We start from the raw sequence: 23,075 nt of genomic DNA on the forward strand, positions 1-23,075 counted from the left end.
AATTAAGGCAAAAAGGACTAGGGGCATAGCTCAAGTGGTACAGAACTTACTGAGTATAGCCAGTATGAGGTCCTGAGTTCAAACAGTACTACCAGATATATATGTATTTAGATGTGTATATATGAATGTGTGTATAAATATATCCTGCATATTATATATATATATCCCCTGTATGTATTGGTGTCTATTATATCCTATATATCCTATATGTATGTATACATTAGTGTATACTAATGCCTACAAATCCTAATAGACAATTTGACTAGATAAAATGAAGAGGGTTTTGTTTTGTTTTATGCCACTACTGGGTCTTGAACTCAGGGCCTCTTGCTTTTTTTTTTCACTTGGCTTTTTTCAAAGTTGGTCAACTACCACTTGAGCCCTACCTCCACTTGTGCCTTTTTGCTGGTTAATTGGAGATAAGTGTCTCAAAGACTTTTCTACCCAGGCTGGCTTTGAACTACGGTCCTCAATTGAAGAGTTCTTTCCTATGTGCATTATTATAAAATTTCTTTCTCTTTGGTAGTATGTGGAAAGTTGATCATAAAAGGAGTAAATACAGCACAGACTTGGAAAGTGTAAGCATTACAGAAGCAGGTATCAGCAACCACCAAGGAAAGGTCATCTTTGGCATAGCATCCTTTGTCTTCCTCCCAGAGAGCCAGGGAGGAGAGGTGAGCCCGCAGCTGGGCCTGCTGTTCACATGCAGCCGGGCTTTTTCAAAAGCAGGCTTGCACACACATCCCATCCTTTGCTGTAAATTACTTGATTCCTTATTTAATACATTTAACATATCGTTCCTATTCCTTTTCCTAACAGTCTGTCATTTCCTTGCTTGAAAGTAAAGTTCTTTTAACTACTTATTGTCTGGGAGGTATTTAGGTAGTTTCATCCCTCCACCCCCTATCATGTTTCTGTAATGAATTGCTTTACTAGTTAACAATCACTTTAGTGCCAAAAACCTCTCCCAGTCTCTGAGTGGGGGACAAAAAAAAAAGTCATGTTAGAGAACTTTCTTGAATACTTTATGCCTCAAGTTGAATTTATTGACCCTGAACTTAATTTTCTGTCAGCAGTGGCCTGGCTTGGCCCCTACAGACTGCTCAGGAATCTGCTGGAGGGGTCGAGGTGGCTTGCAGTGTTTGTAGACTGCCAGGCCCATTCAGCAGCTCACTGAGCAAAAAACATCTTGATTCTATCAGCCTTAATCCTGGGTCCCTCATGTGCTCTGCTAGCAGATGGAACACTCTTCTGTGTGCAAGGCAGAATCCTGGGGCATTGGGCTCTAGCAGTCTTGAAGTAGAATAGGATGGTGTTGAATATTGTTTATAATCCTTACTGGGTATTCTTAGTCCCCAGGCTAACATCATATCAACAATCCCTGTTAATATCTCTGGACAGTTTGCTACCTGGTTTACTGTACCATGATACCAGGGTTTGATAAAGTGAGCCTGGTTATCTCTCATTTTTCACATGAGGAGACCGAACCCATAGAACTGGCCAACTTACAGTCATCCTCTTCCACCAGCTAACACATTGTGTGCTTGGGAGGTGAACCAGGCTTTTCTTTTTTTCTTTAAATAGATGTATTTATTGTCAAAGTGATGTACAGAGGGGTTACAGTTTCATATGTAAGGCAGTGAGTGCATTTCTTATTCAGCTTATTACCTCCTCCCTCATTTTTCTCCCACCTTCCCTCCTCCCCAATTCCCTCCCCAGCCCAGTTGTACAGTTGGTTTACAGCATATAGTTTTGTAAGTATTTCTGTTGCATTGGCTCACCTTTTACCCTCCTAGACAGGACATATGAACTTCAACTGTCCCACCAATCACTCACCTAATGTACCTGAACAGCTCCCCTCCCACCGCACCCCCTCCCCCCCTTACTTGAACAAGTGACCCACCCTGCAGTGGAGTGAGTTCAAGTCCATCCATCTCCATGAACCACTCATCGGTGTTGGAAGTGTGGAATTCCACCTGCAAGAAGGTGACTAGTCTCTGGGCCGACAGCTTTGTAGAGAGTTTGATCCTGACTGAGGAGAGACGTGATTGCCTTTGGAGGTTGCCTTGTGTCATTGTGAGTCGACAGGTTCCAATTCACAGACACAGGTTCTTGCTGTTCACTGAGTTAAATCTTAGTATGGGGAAATCAGTTTTATGCAAAGTGTGGCTGTGTCTGGAGGCCAGCCTCTGAGAATTTCTTTCCTCCAGTTTCATCCGCTTTCTCTTAGTGATATCCTGAGAACTAGTGGTTATAAATTATTTGCGATTTCCCTCAGCTTGATTCTAGTCATGACTTTAATTTGGGAGTTTTGTTCCTTTTATGACTTCACAATCTTTGGGCAGGCTGCCATGTCTGTAACAGGCTTGTATGCATTGTAACATGAGCTGAGTTACAGGGGGAAAATGGAAACTGATGTCTTACTTCCCTTCCAAGCCAAGGGAGCCGCTTTGATCTGATTTTGTAACCAGGTTCAACATTTACACGTTTGCAATCGAAGGATGAATACCTAGCCTTACTATATTTAAGTTTTACCCTTCATTATTAAAAAAAACAACTCTCAGAAACCTTAATCTAGTATGAAAGACAAAAGACACAGGTTTTCATTTTTCCTTTAAATAAATTCTATAACGTATTTTCTTGTTGTTCTGTTATAAACACTTTCACTGTAATAATGTTACCATCTCCTTATGGCGTGTTTTAAATCACTTTCTGTTTTAGAAGTATAATTTGTATCCTGTGCTGGACCTGGCTCTCCCTTGGCTGTTAGGAAATGAGTGTTAGTTATGAAAACAGAAGAGAACAAATTGGGCTTTCAAGACTCTGAATAACCCTAATTTCAGTTTTCCAGGACAAAGACAGGCTCAAAGTTTGTGCCCCTGAGACAGAACTTGAGGTTCTCCCAGTGATGGCTCAGGGTAACTCCTGCCCATACAGGAGGCAGGCATGGAGACGTCTGGGATGGAGGAAGAGGACTCAATCACCAGACACTCCAGAGAACAGTAGAGGCTGAGAAAGTCTTGGTTTATGCCTCTCATGCTGCCATATTTTCTCCCTGATCCTTGCAGGTGAAGGATGATGAGAATAAATGGGGCTGGCAGAAATCCAGAGTCCTTGCTCCAGGGGTTAGAGAAGCCTGTTTTTCCTCTAGCCATACAGTCTTCCTAACTGTGCAACTAATAATACCCAGTCACCTTTTCTGCAAACAGTTATGACTAGATTCTTCTCATTGGCTTGTTGTCACAGAATGTAAGGCAGTAGAGAAAGAACGTTGGCTGTGCTAACAGAATCTGTACCTAAATGGCAGTAAGATTTTGGCAGTAAAATTAGACCTCTGTAATGTCATTTGTAAAATGGAAGTAACCACCAAAGGCACCCTCATGAAGCTGTGGTTGTGTGTGTGTAGGGGGTGGGGGTGGGGTGGGCGGAGCACAGCATACAGGGGTTGGCCCAGAGAAGAAAGGGCTGCTGTCATGGTTTTGTTGCTGTTGACAGAAGGGGAGCAGTGTTTGAGGGTGTACCCAGGCATCGTTCTCCTGCTCTCACTCATCTCTTTCTAAATTCCCCCCACCCCATCTCCAGCCTAGGCTGCACATGGACCCAGCCAGGGGTGGGCCTGGCTTAGCTGATGAGGCAGCTAGCCGCACTTCAGATGAGGTGGCCTCTCCACACGACAAACTGAGCTGGAGTGAAGAGGTCACAGACATCTCCATTCGCAGCCAGCGCTTGTTATTTCAGCTGGACTTGTTCTCAGAGCCAGAGCTGGGAGCCAGAGGCTGGTGGCCACCGTGGTGCTGGTGCGGTGAGGCCTCATGCTGGGGTTTATCCTGAAGCTCCCAGTGGCTGGACCGTGGGCCCCACATCTCCCCACCCCTGCTTAGGAGTCCTTGGGGATCTTGTCCTGTTAGTTACCCAGGAACTCTGGCAACAACGGAATGAATTTGTGCAGGGACCTAAAAGCCTTACATGAACGGCTCTCACAATGTTTGAGTGTTTTTGCATTTTTTTCTTTCCTACTGGAACCCAGTCCTTAGTCTAACTTCTAAAGAATCTCTCAGGAAGATTGAGCTCAAGGACATTTGCTATATTCTAGGGCCTTTAATGTGTACGCATCTCATTTATTGCTTTTTAATTTAACTTTTTAGTGTTATTATAAAGATGAGGTACAAAGGGGTTGCAGTTACATAAGTTAAAGAATACATTTCTTTTTAGACACTGTCACCCCTTCCTTTGCATTCTCCAGTTTTTACGTATCCTTTTGTTCAGTAAGGCTATGTTGTTGAGTTTAAAATAAACCTTGAAAGTGGTTTTAAAAAATCTTTTCAAAAGTGACATTGACAGGAAAATCAGAGTGATGAAAATGGAACTTTTTAAAGTAAAAGGATGGCCCTTAAATGGAAAATAGGGTGTTTGGGACAAATTGGTCATCAGAACACATCTGTGGTAGTATTTATGATCTGAAAATTCACCAAATTCTCAATGCCAAAATAAAATCCAGGTATTTGTGAAGTGGTTTGTTCTGATAGTTTTTATTTTATGGAAAAATAGTTGCATATGTGAGAAGGAATAGCTTGCAAAGTAGGAAATTTGAAGGTGAGGTTATGCATAAGGAATGTGTTCTGGGCCTGTAGTAGAGATCTCACATCAGGGATTTGGGAATGCTTGCTCAATTCTGTTGCAGAGAAGTAAGGCCTTCCCTCTCTCCCCACCATGGCCAGGGCAGGTATTGCCAATGTGCCACAGTCATTCTGATGGCAGGCATGGGCTAATTAATATTCACAGTCATTCTTGCTGAGTCTGAGTCCTCCACAGTGACTCTCCACAACATGTGCCTATACCATGGCTGGCTGTATCATCATGTGAACAATCAATAACACAAGAAGCCTTGAGATGGCACCCCCCATGTAATCCCAGCCACAGGAGGACCAGGGTTTGAGGCCAGATTGGCCTCCTCAACAGCTGGGATTACAAGTGTGTCCAGCTGCTCACTATTTTGCAACCCATCTGTAACATGCAGTGCTGCCTGTCCTAGGACTCTGGAGGAGGAGGCAGGAGCCGAGTGTGCCAGACTCTATCCCAGAGAGCTAAGTACTACATGAACAGCAGAGAGAAAAAGTGGCTCCATTCCTGACTCAGTGGAGCTGATTTTTGTGCAGAGGAGACCAACGCACATGGTGATTATTTAGCCACAGTTACAAGGTGCCCTGATAGAGAAGGGCTCCTACCTTAAGAGGGGTTATTCTGTAACCAGGCCAGATCGGGGATGAGAAGGGTGCTCCAGGCCATGTAAGCTGGAAGCCTGGATTAAGAAAAAACTTGGGGTTCTAGGAAGCCCAGAAGTGAAGAAAGAGGCCAAAAAATACCTGGCCATGTGAGCTGCTCTGAGTACCACATTGTCTTTCAGGAAGGTCTGCCCAGCTGTCAGTCAGCTGTCTCCCAGGCCATGTGGGCCGCTCAGTCAGCTGAGGCTCCCTCCTAGCAGAAGCCTTGCATGCCTGAGGTGCACTGCAGCATGGGGTAGGCCGGGAGGCAGAGGTCTTGGTGGCTGTGGCCATGGTCTTGCTAGTGATTTGCTTGGCCCCAAAATGAAATCGAACATCCCAACCACACGTAAATCCAGAGTATTTCCTTTTGTTTCTTGCTTGCACATAACACTTGGATTATGGCTTCCGCTCTGGGCTGGAGAGTTTAGCACAGCAGTCACCAAGATGTTTGGTGAGTAAATACTGGAGGGGAGAGAGGTCAACATTTCTATTAAGCACTTAGCTGTGTGCCAGTTCTCTGCCTTTTCTAACCTAATTATGGTGGATGGGGAAGAGGGCTCAGAGACACTGACTTAATCCAAAATGGCATACAGTTGAGCTGCTGCTTCCAAAGCTTGTTCTTATCACCACCCTGCCTCTGAGCAGGTGTTGCTGAGTAGGCAGAGAGCAGAGTTCCTCAGATAGCCAATCTATAGTACAGAATGAGACTTAGCGACATGTTCAAGCATGCATGCCATCTCTCCTCCTTTCTTGCAGTCACTAGTTGGCTGTATTGGGGCCAGAGAATGACCTGTGGTCCTCATTCAGTATAGCAAAAACCTGGATGTCCTTCCTCATAGGTTACTAACCCCTGCTGTCCTGGTTAATCCTTGGCAGCCAGGTGAGAAGGTGCTGGGTTTGGCTGTGGGAACCCCGGGGATGGTCCAGTGATGGTTGGACAGATCTAGCCCAGCTGATGAGAGCAGGAGGGGAAAAGCTACCATCTCTCTGATCCCTGGGAATGGAGGAGTTCACTGAAGAGAGGTTTCTAGGATGTTTCTAAAGAAGGCTAAAAGTAGCTGATTTGATACAAATCCATAACAAGGATTGGAGAACTGATAGGCAAGAATGACATAAGTGTAAGACACATACGCATCTTAGCCCTTAGTTTTGAGCCCCAGAACTTCCCCTACCTGTCCATTACCCTCCCCGGCTCCCCCAAAAATTCACCCTATGTTTTCAGGAGCTCAAATGAACTTTGTAAAAATGGGGAGGGGAGACACTGTTTTACCTAAGAGCAACACTGGATAATTTTAAGTAGTTTGAGAAACTATGTGTGGCTTTTAGGGTCAGTGGTGTCCAGAGCCAGGAATAGTTATGTGGGAGTTGTGATTGGAGAGGAGTCGGGGGCCATGTTCCAGCCCACCAGAATCAGAGCTGATGCTGAGAGGCTGAGCGGGCAGGCTGGGCTGGGCGTTGGCTTGTTAAGAGCTGCTTGGAGAGGCTTCCTGGTGGATCCAGCCTTTTCCTCCTTCTCCTCCTTTGCAGCTCTGCTCCAAGCTTATTAAAGTCACATAAACCCTGCAGAGCAAATACAAGGCTGAGAGTGCTGACGTCCTTGCTTACGGTCAGACATGGAGGCTGCCATGCTGTTTAGCATTTTCAGGTCCAAGCCTAGGGATTCTCCTGTTTCCCACTGAGGGAAACTGGGGAGGCCTTTTGGGCAAGTCTCCATCTTTTTTATTTTTCCAAGAGTTCGGTTAAGTATTTGAACCTTCACCTGTCAAAATCACTTTTGGAATGAGGACTTCTCTCCCTCTGGCTTCTTAGAATAGCAGAGTGAAGGTATCATTTATCCCTGGGAGGCTGTAATAGGGGTTTTCCTGTTTGGACACCCACCTTGAATTCATTGGAAACAGAAGTCCTGGGCATTGTATATTCCATAAATTTGGCTCAGACTTTAGCTGGGTCATATTTCCCCCAGAATCTTTTTGAAAAAGACTCTTGTCTCATTCCTTTAGAACAACATGTGTAAGTTGGATAAAAATAGAGTGACTGGCTTCATGTTTTGAGTTACGTATTAAACTTGCAGGTTTGCTTGTGAAAAGCCTTTAACATATAACTTGGGGGAAATTTGAGTTTTGCAGACTGATGACTGAGGCCGGGTGAGACTTCATACTCAATCTCAAACCCTGCCGTGTGCCAGACCAGCCCCCGTTACCTTACAAGTCTTATGATGTATACACCTTTCTTCTTTTCTCTCTTTTCTCTCCATCCCCACCACCCTCTCCTCCTCCCCCTCCTCCTCTGCTCTTGCTTTAGTTTCCATAGAGGAAACTGGTGTAAAGATTGTTTGATCTGGACTTTCGGCTGACCACGACGCAGTAACTTGGTACTCAAAGACAACCTCCCATAACAGGAGATCTCATACATAAAATTTAGTTCCCATCAAGGACTGCTAGCAGGAGAAATCTGTGGTCCATGCAGTGAGTCGCTCAGAGTTCTGAGTGTTACATGGACCATTTCTGCTACATTCAATGTAAGACCTCAGACACAGGGCTGGGCTCATGGTCACATGTCCAATGTTTGACTTAATGCTTTGCTATTTCTAAATTCTCAGTGGTTTTTGGGCAGAGAAAGAGATACAGCATTTCCTCCTTTTTTTTTTTTTTTTTTTTTTTTGCCAGCACCAGAGTTTAAACTTAGGGCTTCACGCATGTTCTGCATGATTCTTTAGCTGGTGCTCTTACACTTAAGGCTAGTGTTCGACCACTTGAGCCACAGCACCACTTCTGGCTTTCTCTGAGTGATTTATTGGAGATAAAAGTCTCACAAGACTTTTCTGCTAGGATTGGCTTAGAACCACTATCCTCAGATCTCAGCCTCCTGAATAGCTAGGATTATTGGCATGAGCCACTGGCACCCAGCTCACCTCCATCTTTTTGGTGGTTAATTGTAGGTAAGAATTTCATGACCCTGCTTGTCTAGGCTGGCTTTGAACTTCAATCCTGAATTGCTAGGATTACAGTTGTGAGCCACAAGCACCTGGCCTCAGGTTAGTATTTTTTAAGCCCCCACTGAGCCTTTCAGTTTTGAGCAGCATGAGCTGTCCATGTGGCTGTAGTTGGGTTTCATTACGTGCCTTTAACCGGTGTTCAGGTAGTTTGGTGGGGAGGCAGGGAATGGAAGAACTGAGTTTGAAAACAGCACTCTGTTCTAGCACAGGGATGGGAGGCAGAGGATCAGATGGACTGCCCCTACAGTATTGAGGGAGAAGGCCCTAAGGCACTTACACATGACAGTATGAGTGGAGCACCATCAGCCTGGGCATCCAGAACCTGAACAGATGTGTCCCAGAGGAAATGGAGGTGAAAGATATTCCCAGCAAAAGGATATCTATTGGGCTGGGAATGTGGCTTAGTGGTAGAGTGCTTGCCTAGCATTCATGAAGCCCTGGGTTCAATTCCTAGTACAACATAAGCAGAAAAAGGTGGAAAAAGGTGGTGCTGTGGTTCAAGTGGTAGAGTGCTAGCTTTGAGCAAAAGAAGCTCAGGGACAGTGCCCAGGCCCTGAGGTCAAGCTCCAGGACCAGCTCTGTGTGTGTGTGTGTGTGTGTGTGTGTGTGTGTGTGTGTGTGTGTGTGTGTGTATTTTGGTAGACTATGTGCTACTGGGTTATTTATTGTATATAATTCTGAAGTGATTTCTTTAAATAAAAAATGTTATGGGAAAAATGTAAGCATACACAAAAGCAGAGACAGATTCATGCATTTCACTGAGGCATTAGTGAACCCTTTGGAATCATTCTTTTTCCATGCTTAAGTATTTTCTACACACATACACACAGTATATATACAGATCCTACTGTCATGTCTTTTCACTCTTAAAAATCTCAGTATAGTTCTCTGTGGATAAGAACTTCAGTTTTTCATGAGTGTGATCTTGTATAACTCAGAACAGAAGAATGACCAGGCCTGTGCCTGTCTTCCTAGATAGCAAAGCCATCGTGGATGGGAACCTGAAGCTCATCTTGGGCCTGGTGTGGACGCTGATCCTCCACTACTCCATCTCCATGCCCGTGTGGGAGGATGAAGGGGATGATGATGCCAAGAAGCAGACGCCAAAGCAGAGGTTGCTGGGATGGATTCAGAACAAGATCCCCTACTTGCCCATTACCAACTTTAACCAGAACTGGCAAGATGGCAAAGCCCTGGGAGCCCTGGTAGACAGCTGTGCTCCAGGTAAGTAAGCTGACAGTTGCCTTAACCATATATTGGAGATGGGAATGTGCAGGCCCTACACTTCCTGGCTTTCTGTGGGAAAGCTGGCTTCACTGTGATTGGTGGGTGTCTTCTGGATTCTACCTACTGTAAGACAGACAGATGTGGGACTAAAACTGGTTTGTTACCCTTCCAGTACCAGATCTTTTAGCTCTATCTTCATAGCATGCTTGAGCATTGATTCCAGTGTTTATTTAAATCCCCAGTGATGGCTTGGAGCAGACCTTAGGTTTAGCTCCAAAAATCAAAAAGTCCTATGTCTTCCCACACTGGTGCCTAGTTTCTTGTTGGCCTTGGCAGAAATATGTGGCCCTGTTAGGTGGTTTGGCATGAAAAAAAATCCAAAAACTTCATTGAGTGAAAAGTACCCATTTTGATTAACCACTGGTTTGACTATATATGGCTCTCTTTGCCCTTTTCTTTCTGTATTACAGTGGAGTAGTATTTGGTTAAGATCCAGCTGGAGCCTTTCCTACCCAGATGGGTTGTTTTCTGAGTGGTTGGGTATACAACAAGATTGTAATTATCATCATGGAGGGCTTAAGATTGGTGCCTTTTTCTCAATAGAAAAAAAAGCCGCCAGTGTTTATATGCCTTCCCAAATTATTAAGTTAAAAATCTGTTCTAATAATCATATTTTCCATCTACTGAGTGCTCTTTATATGCACACACACACACACACACACATACATATATATATAATTTAGTTGTCTTTTCAAAAGTACCTTTAGTACTGCGGATTGAACCCAGGGTTTAATGTTTGCTAGGCAAGACACTTTACACGGAGCTGCAATTCAGCCCTGATGAGTGTTCTTTATGGGTCGGGCACATCATGTTTAGTAAGGTAGTGGTTCTTGGCACCCTCAAAGCAGAACTGCTGGCTAGTGTCAATTGGGTAAAGAAAGAAGACTCCTCCATTGTTCTTATAAATTGGTATCATCTGAGAATAATTCAAAGGATAGCATTAGGGTAGCATTTCCTAGTGCTTTCTTTCATCCATCTGAGGATCCACTTTAGGATACCACTTTTTAGTTGAAATCAGGATTTTTACTCCATTTTTAAACAATGTGTACTTTGAAAAGCTTTTGAAATAACTTTTTTTTTTTTTTTTGTCCAGTCCTGGGGCTTGGACTCAGGGCCTGAGCACTGTCTCTGGCTTCTTCTTCTTCTTCTTCTTCTTCTTCTTCTTCTTCTTCTTCTTCTTCTTCTTCTTCTTCTTCTTCTTCTTCTTCTTCTTTGTCTTTTTGCTCAAGGCTAGCACTCTACTACTTGAGCCACACACAGCTACATTTCTGGCCCTTTCTGTTTATGTGGCCCTGAGGAATCAAACCTAGGACTTCATGTATGCAAGGCAAGCACTCTACCGCTAGGCCATATTCCCAGCCCCTGAAATAACTATTTTTATACATTTATATGGATGTTTGAATTACACAAGATACTAGTTTAATCTTTTTAGGTATATATAGATATACTATGAAAAAACATTCTTAGTCCCAGCTCCTTCGGAGGCTGAGATCTAAAGATTGAGATTCCAAGCTAGCCTATGCAGGAAAGTCCATGACACTCTTATCTCCAGTTAACCACCAAAAAAGCCAGAACGTGAGCTGTGGCTCAAGTGGTAGAGTACTAGTCTTGAGGAAAAAAATGCTCAGAAACAGTGAATTCAAGTCCCAGGACTGGCAGGAAAAAAAAGAAATCCTGGGCTTGGAGTGTAATAAACTTCCTGCCTAGCAAGTGTTAGGCCCCGAGTTTCAAGCCCGTTTTGAAATAAATAAATAAAATCCCGGTACAAAGGTACTAGGCCCAAATGGTGTTCTTTTTATTTTGTTCTGTTTTTTTTTGGTGCTGGTAGCTTTGTACTACAATCCATAGATTTCAGCCTCCTGAGTAGTTAGGAATACAGGCATGAGCCACCAACATCTGGTATCCAAGTGGTCTTATAGGCCTTGTTTGTTACATATCTTCAAGGAATGGATAATACCTGTCTTAATGCAAGAAGATAACAGCCTAGTGGAGAAATCCTTGCTAATGTAAAATAATTTCCTCACTGGTACATTTCTTTTTATTTTTCTCCATACAATATATAATTCAATGAGCTTTTTATTTTTTCCTTCTCAGTATTGTGGTTTGAACTGGGAGGATTTGTTGTACATGTGTTCTGCCACTTGAACCATCCATGCCTTTGGCCCTTACTTCAGTGAAATCTTGGAGCCAATGTTTTTCTCTGAGTTCAGAGACCGAATGAATATACAGATAAACACATTGTATTCAATATGTAGGGTCTACTTAAAAATAGTGAAATAAAAACATATATAAGGGACTACTTTATTAGGAGAGAGAGAGAGAGACAGATAGACAGACAGACAGACAGACACCAAATGGGTAACTGGTTTTAGTTTAGGGCACATGAATTCTTTTAATCTCTTTAGTCAACCAATGCTAAAAGCATCTTTTGTGTTATGTTAACAGGCCTGTGTCCGGACTGGGAATCCTGGGATCCACGAAAGCCTGTGGATAACGCACGAGAAGCCATGCAGCAGGCGGACGACTGGCTGGGCGTCCCACAGGTATAGTGTCTGCCTTGGCCGCGGCCCCTGAGACTGCCAGTGGCTTGTTTGTGGTAAAATGGATGCTTTTCTGGATCAGGCAACAATCTGACCTCCAAAGAGCATTGATCAATACCTGTGACATTCTCCCATCTTCCTCAGTTTACCTATAATAATAGGTTCTTCAGGGCCTGAGCACATTCAGGAATCTTCATGTCACTCAGTCGCATGCCAGCTAACTTTCTATTCTTTGTGCTCCAAATACTTTTTGAAGGCTCAAAAGCCCAGATAGAGCATGAGTACTATTAGGTTGTGCCATAAGAAATTGCCAGAATGTTTTTTCTTTTTTAATTAAAAAATATTTACTTATTTTTTGTTGCTGGTACTGGGGCTTGAACTGTGGGCCTTGTGTTCTTGCTTAACTTTATCACTTAAGGTTGGTACTTTACCACGTGAGCCACAGCTTCACTTCTGACTTTTTGCTGGTTAGTTGGAATTAGGAGTCTCATAGGCTTTTCTTCAGAGCTCAGCCTCCTGAGTAGCTTGGATTACAGGTGTGAGCCACTAGTGCCCAGTTATATGTTTTTAGGCTGTGAAAGACAGGTTTTTTTTTTTTTTTTGCCACTCCTGGGGCTTAGACTCAGGGCCTGAGCACTGTCCCTGGCTGCTGCTGCTGCTTCTTCTTCTTCTTCTTCTTCTTCTTCTTCTTCTTCTTCTTCTTCTTCTTCTTCTTTTTTTTTTTTCCTGCTCAAGGCTAGCGCTCTGCCACTTGAGCCACAGCGCCACTTCTGGCCGTTTTCTGTATATGTGGTGCTGGGGAATTGAACCCAGGGCTTCATGTGTACGAGGCAAGCATTCTTGCCACTAGGCCATATCCCCAGCCCCGAAAGGCAATTTTTTTTAAAGGTAAGCTAGGCACTGGTGGTTCATGCCTGTAATCCTAACTACTAGAGGGTTGAGTTCTGAGGATCATAGTTTGAAACCAGTCTGGTCAGAAAAGTCCATTAAACTTGTATCTCCAATTAACCACCAAAAGCCAAAAGTAGAGCTGTGGTAGAGAACTATCCTTGAGCAAAAAAAATCTCAGGGAAGAGTGTGCAGGCCTTGAGTTCAAGCCCCTTGAGTTCAAGGACCAACACTGCCCCCTGTCTCCCCACCCCCACTAAGAAAAAAAAGACATTTATTATTATCTTTAAGTCGTTGTTCAAAGGGTTTCAATTCACTATGTCATTTTGTAAGTACAAAGCATCTTGATCAATGTTACCTCTTCCATCATTCTCCCGTAAGGAAGGCAATTTTAATCTCACACTTTAAGACTTAGAAATATATATCCAGGATAACTCATTATTGGAAATGGTTGAGGAAATTGTGTTGTCTATAATCCATGCCATCATGGAAATAAAAAGGATTGGGAGCTGAATAAGTCTTAGCCATGTATAATGTAATAGCCAGTGTTTTCCTTCTAAAAACTCCCCACTGAGTTAGCTCTATGACTTCGATGGTAAAAGTCCTTGTTGAAGAAACAGACTGGGTCAAGGTCTCAGGCAACGAGACTCCATTTCTGAGTTCAGTGTATTTTATTACAACATTTCTTGCAAGGGAGGAAAATTTGCCTGTGTCTTTGAATCATGTCTCAGCTTCTTGGCTTCCTTCTCCCCACTCAGGAAGTTGAATGGTGTATTTTTCATCTCCTGTTAAACTTGAAACCATCTATTTTTGACATTCATGTGATGTTGGCACTGTACCGTTGTTAAAGGAGCCACTGGGAAGAAATGCCAAATGAACACACATCCAACTTTTTAGTGGATTGTATTGTAGGCAGCTGTTCAAATCCCAGGAACTTTCTTCTTCTTGCAGGCTAAGCACCAAAATGGTCTCCCCCCCCCCCCCGCCCCGCCTTTCTCTCCTTCTCTCTTTCCTCCCTCCCTCCCTTCCTCTTTCCTTCCTATCCCGTTCTCTTTTTCCTCCCTCCCTCCCTCTCTTCTTTCTTTCCTTCCTTCCTTCCTATCTTAGGTAGTGAAGTGTTGGTATATCTTTTCATTACATTTGGTTAAAACTTAGCTCATGAAAAAGCTTTATCTTCACTTGAAGAGGTGTAGCTTACCACCTGGCACCATTGGTAGGCAGGGAGGACTTGGCATGCGGCTAGGGCCAGGTCAGATGGTAGAACTGGACCTAGTCTGTTGAGATCTTCAGAGACATCACCTGTCCACCTGGGTCTCATCTTGCTCCTCAGCTGAATGTCAGCAGTTGTTTGCCCCCTCCCATTTTTAATGGTTCCCAATTGATTGCTACCCCATAGCTTATGTGTACCTGTGTTGTCCCTTAATATTTTTGTTTTTTTGAGACAGGATCTCACTATGCAGCCCAGGCTAGTCTCATGCCACCATACCTGGCTTCTTTTTGGTTTCCTTTATATTTTTCTTTGAAGCTGAGTTAATAGAGATGTGGACATTGGATAGCTAAGCAAGAGAAGCTAGTTTATATATATGTCTTCTGTTTTTTTGGCATGTGCTTAGTTTTTCTTCCTGCTGCTGTTTATTCATTTATCCTTTCTAGAATATTAGGCCAGGGAAGTAAATGGAGTCTTTGGAGAGCAGGGGTTTTGAATCTTTGGCAATGACACCCAGAATTTTCTGGAGAGGACGTTCCAGCTTCCAACGGGGACAGTGACACCTTTAAAAGGTTGAAATACCCAATAATCTTTGGTGTCTTGATTTAATGTAATTTTATTTAAATGAAGCACTGACTCATTTTCTTAATATTTGTAGTTTTCAGTTTAAGAGGTAGTTATAAAACGCTATATGGATTTCCAAGTGATGCAGGCATTGATGGCATTGTGTTGTCATTCTAGGTCATCACTCCTGAAGAAATTATTCATCCTGATGTGGACGAGCATTCGGTGATGACTTACCTCTCTCAGTTCCCCAAAGCCAAGCTCAAGCCAGGCGCTCCTCTTAAACCCAAACTCAACCCAAAGAAAGCCAGGGCGTATGGCCGAGGTATGTGTCGATTCTCTGGTTATAAAGAGTATAGCTTTGGGAGGAATGTGCTTAGAATTAAGAAAGTAAGATAAACTTAATTCTTAAAGATACCATACTAAGCTGGGCTCTGATGGCTCATGCCTGTAATCCTAACTACTCAAAAGGCTGAGAAGATCTGGAAGATTGTGATAGGAAGCTAGCCTGGACAGATAATTCCTTGAGACTCCATTTCCAAAGTAACCAGGAAAACATGCTAGAGTGGAGGAGGCATGTTTTAGTGGAAATACCATGGGAAGCCTAATGCTTATTTGTGCACAAGTATTGTATTCTGGCTTGTGAGTCTGAGGCTGGAAGAAGTGCCTTTGCTTTCATGTAGCACTGCATGATGAACTTGCTGCACCTTCAGTGCATTAACTCTGGAATTACCCAGGGCCATAGCTCCCAGTTTTCAGAAGAGGAATGGGGGGCTGGCCCACTTGGGGAAGGGGAGATGGGTCTTCTGCAAGATTACTAGTCTAGTGGGGGTGGGGCAAGAGTCTGGGCCATCTGGCTGCTGATTCATCTCTCCTGGTAGCTGAAAGCTGCCTCAGCTTTCTAGATGGGATGGGAGCTATTGTTAACCCCTGGCAGCACTTCCTTGCTGAGACATCCTGTTTATGACAGGATCCACAGGACACTGCTGCTCACAATGCAGTGACCAAAACCATTTCAAGCCATTTGGTGCTGTGGGTGACACCTGATTTCAAGCACACATTCTTTAAAAGAGAAGAGTCCCCCTGCAGCCTAGTTTTGTTGATGATAAAGATCAGCAGGGCGAGGTCTCATACACACACACACACACACACACACACACACACACACACACACACACTCTATCCTGTGTATCTCCTCATCTGCCTCTTAGGGCATGGTGCCTGCCATTGCCACGGCAGACACGCTTGCCATTCACAGTTCTGTCTGGCTGGGTCATAGGGTCTGTGCAGGCCTTGTGTTACTGGTGTCACTTTGTGACAGTCACTGTGAGGTTGGCATGTTCATACTTGCTCTCTCTGTGCCATAACCAAAGACGGTGATTAGAAAGATAAACTGGAAGCTGAGTGCCTGTGGCTCCTACCTGTAATTCTAGCTACTCAAGAAGTTGAGATCTGAGTATTGTGATTTGAAGCCAGCCCAGGCAGAAAAGCCTGTGAAACTCTTATCTTGCATTAACCACCAAAAAAAAAAAACAAATGGAGAGGTGGCTCAAGTAGTAGAGTGCCAGCCTTGAGGAAAGAAGCTAAGGGACAGCACTCATTCCCTGAGTTTAATCCCCAGTAACAGCAAAAGGAAAAATAAGAAAAGAAGCACAGCACTTTAAAGATTATGCTTCCTTAATGGCGGAAATGCTGCAAAGAGCCATATAAATCCCTTGTCAACTTAATTGGCCGCATGGAATGCATCAATTCAGGGCATAAAATGCTTGTTTGAAATAACCTTATCACTGCCTATCCTGTTTTCCCATTGTCAATGTGGGATGGTTTTTCTTCACAATGCTATAGTTCAGGAATGTGGCTGGTCACGGGTTTCCTTCTGCTCTTTGTAAGTGTTGTGTACTGTGGGAGGAAACACATCTTGTTTTCCCATTCATGCCTCTGTGCATGTGTAGTTTTTGCATTGTTTTTCAGTTAATCATTTTCAAACGATTACCATTTTAAGTATACAGTTTGTGCTAGTCATGCAGCCATCAGCTCTCTATCTCCAAGAGGGGTTTTCACCTTCCCAGAGGCGAATACCACACTCACTGCCTCCTCTCCCCCATCTCCTGGTGAGCTGTGTTCTTCCTTTGTCTCTCTGATCTGCTTGTGTACCTCCTAGAAATGGAGTCCTACAGTCTTGGTGCCTTAGTGTCAGCCTTACTTCCCTTAGCATATATTTTCAGAGTCTATTCATGTTTGTAGGATGTATCAGAATGTCACTCATTTTTATGGTTGTATGGTATTGTATCACATTTCTGCCATGTTTTGTTTATCCGTATATCTGTTGATAGGCATTTGGGTTGTTTCCACATTGTTGCTTTTCTGAGTAATTCTGCTGTGAACATGGGTGGAAAGTGTTAGCATTTCCCTAGCCTCAGGTCCTCAGCTCCTCCCACTAGCCCCCAGATCCACCTATACCTAATGAGCCACTCCTACTCACTACCTACCTACTTCCCCTTTACCCCCAGAGAGAGAAGCTGCCACCTGGATAAGGTGCAGACTCCATGTAGCTCCCTCTCCCGTGGGAACTTTGGCTCCACTAATAAACCTCCTTATGAACCTTCTTCTCTTGAACCTTGTCTGTGATTATCTCCGCATGGTCCTCTGGGATGGCCAGGATATATCCTTTCAGAAAGGATCTGAGGCGTTGCTTTGAATTGTTTGGGTAGAGCCCAGACATGAAGTTGTAGAACATGTGATCATTCCATGTGTAGCTTGAGTGGGGGAAGGGAAGTGCTAGAGTTTGAGCTAAAGGGTTCACATTTGCTAGGCCTCCAGCCCTTTTGTGCCCTGGTTATTTTGAGCTAGGGTCTTGTTTTTTGCCTGGGGCTGCATCAAGACTGTGATCTGCCTAGTTTACCCTTCCAGTCCTAGCTGGAATGGCCGGTATACATCACCACACCCCCTTACTTCCTTGAAATAGTCTCACAGACATTTCTTCCTGGGCTGGACTTGAACCACAGTCCTCTTGATCTCAACTTCCCAAGTAGCTAGGATTATAGGTTTGAGACTCAGACACCTGATTTGCATTTAACTTCTTTTCCACTTTAAAAGTAGAAAAACAAAATGCTCATTTTAGGTGACAGGGCTACGATGTATGGCCACTAAGACATCATCCTTCCCCAGTAATGAGATAGAGCAAGGCAATTTTCCTTTCTCTCCCATGTAGATACATTACTTAGTTTCTAGGGCTCTACTGCAGGAATGGAGAATACTCTCTATTCTCTAACAGACTTGAAAAGTTTATTTTCTCTTCTGGATGTTGTATAGATCCCTGTGGCCAGTTGGTTTGTACTTGCAGATCCATTCAGGGAGCCCTGACTTGCCTTGTCTGAGTGGGGTGAAGGAGAGAGGGCTGAGTGAGGAGAATTTACATCCACAGAGAGGTCTTTGTGGTGGGCTTCCTTGTGGGGGTAGGTGGGTTGAAAGCATCCATGCATGACCTAAGTAGAACCCATTTTCAAAACCTATGTTTCTGTATGAAGCATTTACTGCACAGCCAGCCTTATGCCCCCTCAGTGTGAATAATGAAAGGGAGCCGCTGTCTCTCTGCATGGCCAGCAAAGCTCAGCTGTACAGTTTACTGTGCGGGGATGTGGTTCAGCTTCCTAACCAACCATGGTTAGCCAGGGGACACAAACCCAGCCCAGCCTTTGACAAGCTGTAGAGTAAGTTGTTTCTGAGTCATAGGTGTTGGTGTTTGTCAGTATTGTTAGCACATGTTTAAATCAATTTGTTAAATGACCCAAAGCACAAGAGAAAATGAAAATGTAGAAGGCAAAAGTCCACTTTACAGTTGTCAGTCTCTTTTTTTTTTTTCCCTTCAAAGTTGAAGACATTTTTTTCCTAGACACTTGCCTGTGCTGAAATGAGTTCAAATCATGTGTTTTCTCCATCTGGCATTTCTTCCTTAACAGTGTGGAATATTTACACTAACATACAACCCAGTGTCTTTAACAATGAAGAAGATAGGCAAAGAGATAGAATATTTTTAAAAATTAACGAAACAAGAGATTGAGGAATCTATGTGAGCCTAATTTGGATCCTATTCCAAACTGACTTTTAGAAAAACTCATGATACGTATAATTGGAAACTTGAACCTTGACTGAAGTTATTAAGACTTTTTTTGGATTGTGATAATTTGCATTGAAGAACATCTTTTAAAGACAGTGAATTACAGATGAGGATGTGAGGTCTGGGGTTTGAATGACACAGGAGGGGCATGGTCAGTGGTCAGAGCATTGGCTGTAAGTTGGTAGTTGTAGAGGCCGGTGACCAGGTACATAGGGTTCATGCCTGTAATCCCAGCTAGTCAGGAGGCTGACATGTCTGAGGATTGTGGTTTGAAGTCAGCCCAGGCAGAAAAGTCCATGAGACTTACTTATATAAACTTCAAAAACACCAGAGACCATACAAACTTAAAAGCTGTAAGAAAGAACCAATAACTTATCCAATGGGGAAAAATAGCACAATGGGTTTCTTATTCAAACCATGCAGGCTAGAGGGAAGTAAATAGAACAACAGTTTTTTAAGTGTTGAAAGAAAAGCATTGGCACCCTAAAATCCTGTGTCCTGGGAAAATACCCTCTAGGAAAGGAGAGGACATTACTCCATTTTCAGATGAAGGAAAATGAAAAAATATTTGTCACCTGTAGTTCTATCTCCTTAAAGGCCTGGGTATATTGGTTCATATCTATACTACCAGCTATTCAGGACAGGAGGCAGGAAGATCATGAATCAAGGCCAGCCTGTGCAAAAAGTTTTGGACATGCTATCTCAATCAATACACTGATAGTTCATAACTCTCCTCCCAGCTATGTAGGAGGCTGTGGGTGGGAGGATTACTAGTATGAGGCTGACCCAGGCAAAAATATGAGCCCTACTTGGGAAAATATTGAAAGTTCCTCCACATTCTCCCTCAAAAAGAAGAGCTGGACACATGCCTCAGATAGTAGGGCACCTGCCTAGCAGGCAGAGGCCAGAGTTCAAGTCCCAGTGCTGCTCTTTTCTCTTTTGCTCCCTCACTTCCCCAAAATGGCCTTTTAACAGAAATTCTTGGAACAGACAGAAAACAAAAGAGATCTTGGAATAACAGGAAGATAGACCATGGTAAACAAAATGATGGCTGTCTAGAGGTACTTTCCTCAAAAATCACAAATATCTAGATATAACCAGAATGAAGTAGATAACTTGAATAATACCATAACCACTGGGGAGGTTTAATTTGTTAAAACTCTTAAGCTCTTGAAACAGAAACCTAAGCTCAGATGGTTTCACTATAGGATTTTGCCAAACATTTAGAGAAGAATTAAAACCAATTTTCAGAAAGTATGAAGAGAGAATAAGAAATTTATAACAAAACTAAAGATCCCAGTAAAAGAGGGCAGAGCAGTGTCTCCAAGTATACAGATGTAAAATCCAGGAGGACAATTAATGTAAAGTCCAGGAACATCTAAGTAGCAATATGTAAAGTAAATTACACATCACAACCAATCAGGGTCTTCCAATGATGCTAAGCTGGGTCACTATTAGAAAAACTGCCAGCAGGATCTGCCATATTACATTAACAGGCTAATAAAGGAAAATTATATGATTCTATCAGTTGATGCTGAAAAAGCAACTGACAGGCATCAGCAGCTATCTGTGATAAGAACTAAGCAAAGAGGAATGGAGGGAAACTTCCTCAATTTAGTATAGAGTTGCTGCCACCAAAACCCCACAGCTGATGTGGTTGTGATCAGGAAAATGTAAATATGTCCTCCCCAAACTGTGTCAGAGCAGATGGGGCTGTGCTTGCCGCTCCTGAGCTTTTAAACACGACTCTCGGCTAGGAATATGGCCTAGTGGTAGAGTGCTTGCCTCGTATACATGAAGCCCTGGGTTCAATTCCCCAGTACCACATATACAGAAAACTGCCAAAAGTGGCGCTGGGGCTCAAGTGACAGAGTGCTAGCCTTGAGCAAAAAGAAGCCAGGGACAGTGCTCAGGCCCTGAGTCCAAGCCCCTGGACTGGCCAAAAAAAAAAGAACGATTCTCTTAGATTTGATGCTAGAAGCACAGTCTGCAAAAGTAGCACCTGATAGGTTAGATCATCAGACTAAAAACTTTTCAAGTCTTAACATTTACAATCTCAGTCAGATGCTGATGGCTCACACTTGTAATCCTAGCTACTCAGGAGGCTGAGATGTGTGGATCAAGGTTCGAAGCCAGCCCAGGCAGGAGACTCTGTAGGACTCTTATCTCCAGTATACTACACAGAAAAAGCCAGAAGTGACATTGTGGCTCAAGTGGTAGAGCACTAGCCTTTGAGCAAAAGAAGCTCAGGGTTGGCTGTGCACCAGTGGCTCATGCTTGTAATCCTAGCTACTCAGGAGACTGAGGTCTGAGGATCACAGTTCGAAGCCAGCCCAGGCAGAAAAGTTTGTGAGGAAAAAAAAAAAAAAAAGAAAAGTTTGTGAGAATCTTAGCTCCAGTTAAATTACCGAAAAAGCCAGATGTGGTCCTGTGGCTCAAGTGGTAGAGCACTGACCTTGAGCAAAAGGAGTCCAGGGACAGAGCCCAGGCCCTGAATTCAAGCCCCTAGACCAGCAAACAACAAGGTATAATCTCAAAGTCTGAGCTCGGCACAAGGAATTGTCTTTGTGTGCTGTTGAGGACTTTCTTCAGTGACAGGGAGCACTCTTGTCACTTCCTCTCCCAGTCCCTGCCCTACTTATAGGACATCTGGGCCTCATGTCAAATATAGCTCAAATCACAATGAGAGGCTGCGCTGGGGTTCACTCCCCATTCCCATACTGGAGTTCGAACTCTAGCACTGTCCCTGAGCACTTTTTTGTTCAAGGTTGGTACACAGCTTGTTTTGGTTTTCTGGTGGTTGATTGGAGATAAGAGTTCCACAGACTTTCCTGCCTGTGCTGGCTTTGAACCTCAATCCTTAGATCTTACTCTCCTGAATAGCTAGGATTATAGGCATGACCCACTAGTGCCCGGCCTGGGCTGTTCTCCCCCCCACCTCCCACCTCCCTTAGGGGCTTGAACTTTGGGCCTGGGCACTGTCCCTGAGCTCCTTTTGCTCAAGGCTAGTGCTCTACCACTTGAGCCATAGTGCCACTTCTTCCTTTTTCTGTGATTAATTAGAGATTAGAATCTCAGACTTTTGCCTGGGCTGCCTTCAAATCAGAATCCTCAGATCTCAGCCTCCTGAGCACCTAGGATTACAGGCATGAGCCACCAGCACCCTGGCTCGGCTGTTTCTTAAAACAAAACAAAACAACAAAAATCAAAACATGTACCTTCCATGTGACCAAGCATGTGCCTTGGCATTTATCCCAGAAGCATGAAATCTAGTTATATAGGAAAAACCACTTATCCTTTTATTCTCTCAGTCACAACTAAAGAAAAGCAATTTCTTCCTCTACTTCCACCCTCAGTACTTTTCTCCTTGTGCCAAACACCAGGCCTTTTCCCTACAGCAACTAGCTCTCTAATTCACTGTGAGCAGTTAGGGATTGAATTCTGCACCTCCTACTTGCTAGGTAGGTGCTCAACACTGGAGCCACCGTCCACTTTATTTTTCAGTTTTGCATTTTTCTTTAGGCTGGCTTTGAACTGTTTTCTACCTCTGCCTCCAGGTAGCTGGGATGACAGGTATGAGCCTTTCTGGTAACCAGTCCCAGGGATTTCTGGAACAAAACATGCTGTCACTCAGGAAATCCCAAGAGTTTAGCAGCCTGTGTCAGGACCTAGGTCATCCCTCAAACCCTTCCCACTCAGGAACGTGCAAGAGTTTCAGGAGATGTTTGTAGGAATCAGCAGCAGATGGGATGGTTTTCAGGAATTATCATCTCCCGTTAACATTCTCACACAAAACCTGTATGTGAATTATAAGTCATTGACACCCAGAAACAACCCAGATGTCCTTTAGTGGGAGAATGATTACACAATTCCATACCATGGAATAGTACTCAGTGTGAAAGAAATAATAGCAGCTATTGGACTATGCATCCGTCTGCATGATTCTACTGAGAATTTTTGGAGGAAAAGGCAGTTCCCATAGGGTTGAAATGTGTCGGATTTCATTTATGTAACATTCTTGAAATGGCAAAATTACTGAAGTAGAGAACAGATAAGATTAGTGGTTGTCAAGATAAGAGTAGGGTGGGGTGGGAAGGAGGTGAGGCTCTAAAAGGGCAGCAGCCTGAAGGATCTCTGTGGTGATGGGGTATTCTGTAGCATAACCAAGTCCATGTCCAGCAGCCTGGCTGAGTGGAATCTTGCTTTCCCATGC

The 23,075-nt window shown here is 43.7% G+C and overlaps 1 protein-coding gene across 5 annotated transcripts in view; it reads left to right on the top strand.

The window, feature by feature from the left end:
* Flnb (filamin B) overlaps nucleotides 1-23,075 on the top strand; it is a 151,545-nt gene that overhangs the window by 51,819 nt on the left and 76,651 nt on the right. For all 5 annotated transcript variants that reach the window (XM_048356033.1, XM_048356029.1, XM_048356032.1 and 2 more), the window contains exons 2-4: nucleotides 9,235-9,483; nucleotides 11,992-12,089; nucleotides 14,923-15,070. In XM_048356033.1, coding sequence (XP_048211990.1) covers nucleotides 9,235-9,483; nucleotides 11,992-12,089; nucleotides 14,923-15,070 — 495 coding nt within the window. The remainder of the gene's footprint in view (nucleotides 1-9,234; nucleotides 9,484-11,991; nucleotides 12,090-14,922; nucleotides 15,071-23,075) is intronic.

This window comes from Perognathus longimembris, chromosome 10, assembly GCF_023159225.1.
Source record: "Perognathus longimembris pacificus isolate PPM17 chromosome 10, ASM2315922v1, whole genome shotgun sequence".
NCBI lineage: Eukaryota > Metazoa > Chordata > Mammalia > Rodentia > Heteromyidae > Perognathus > Perognathus longimembris.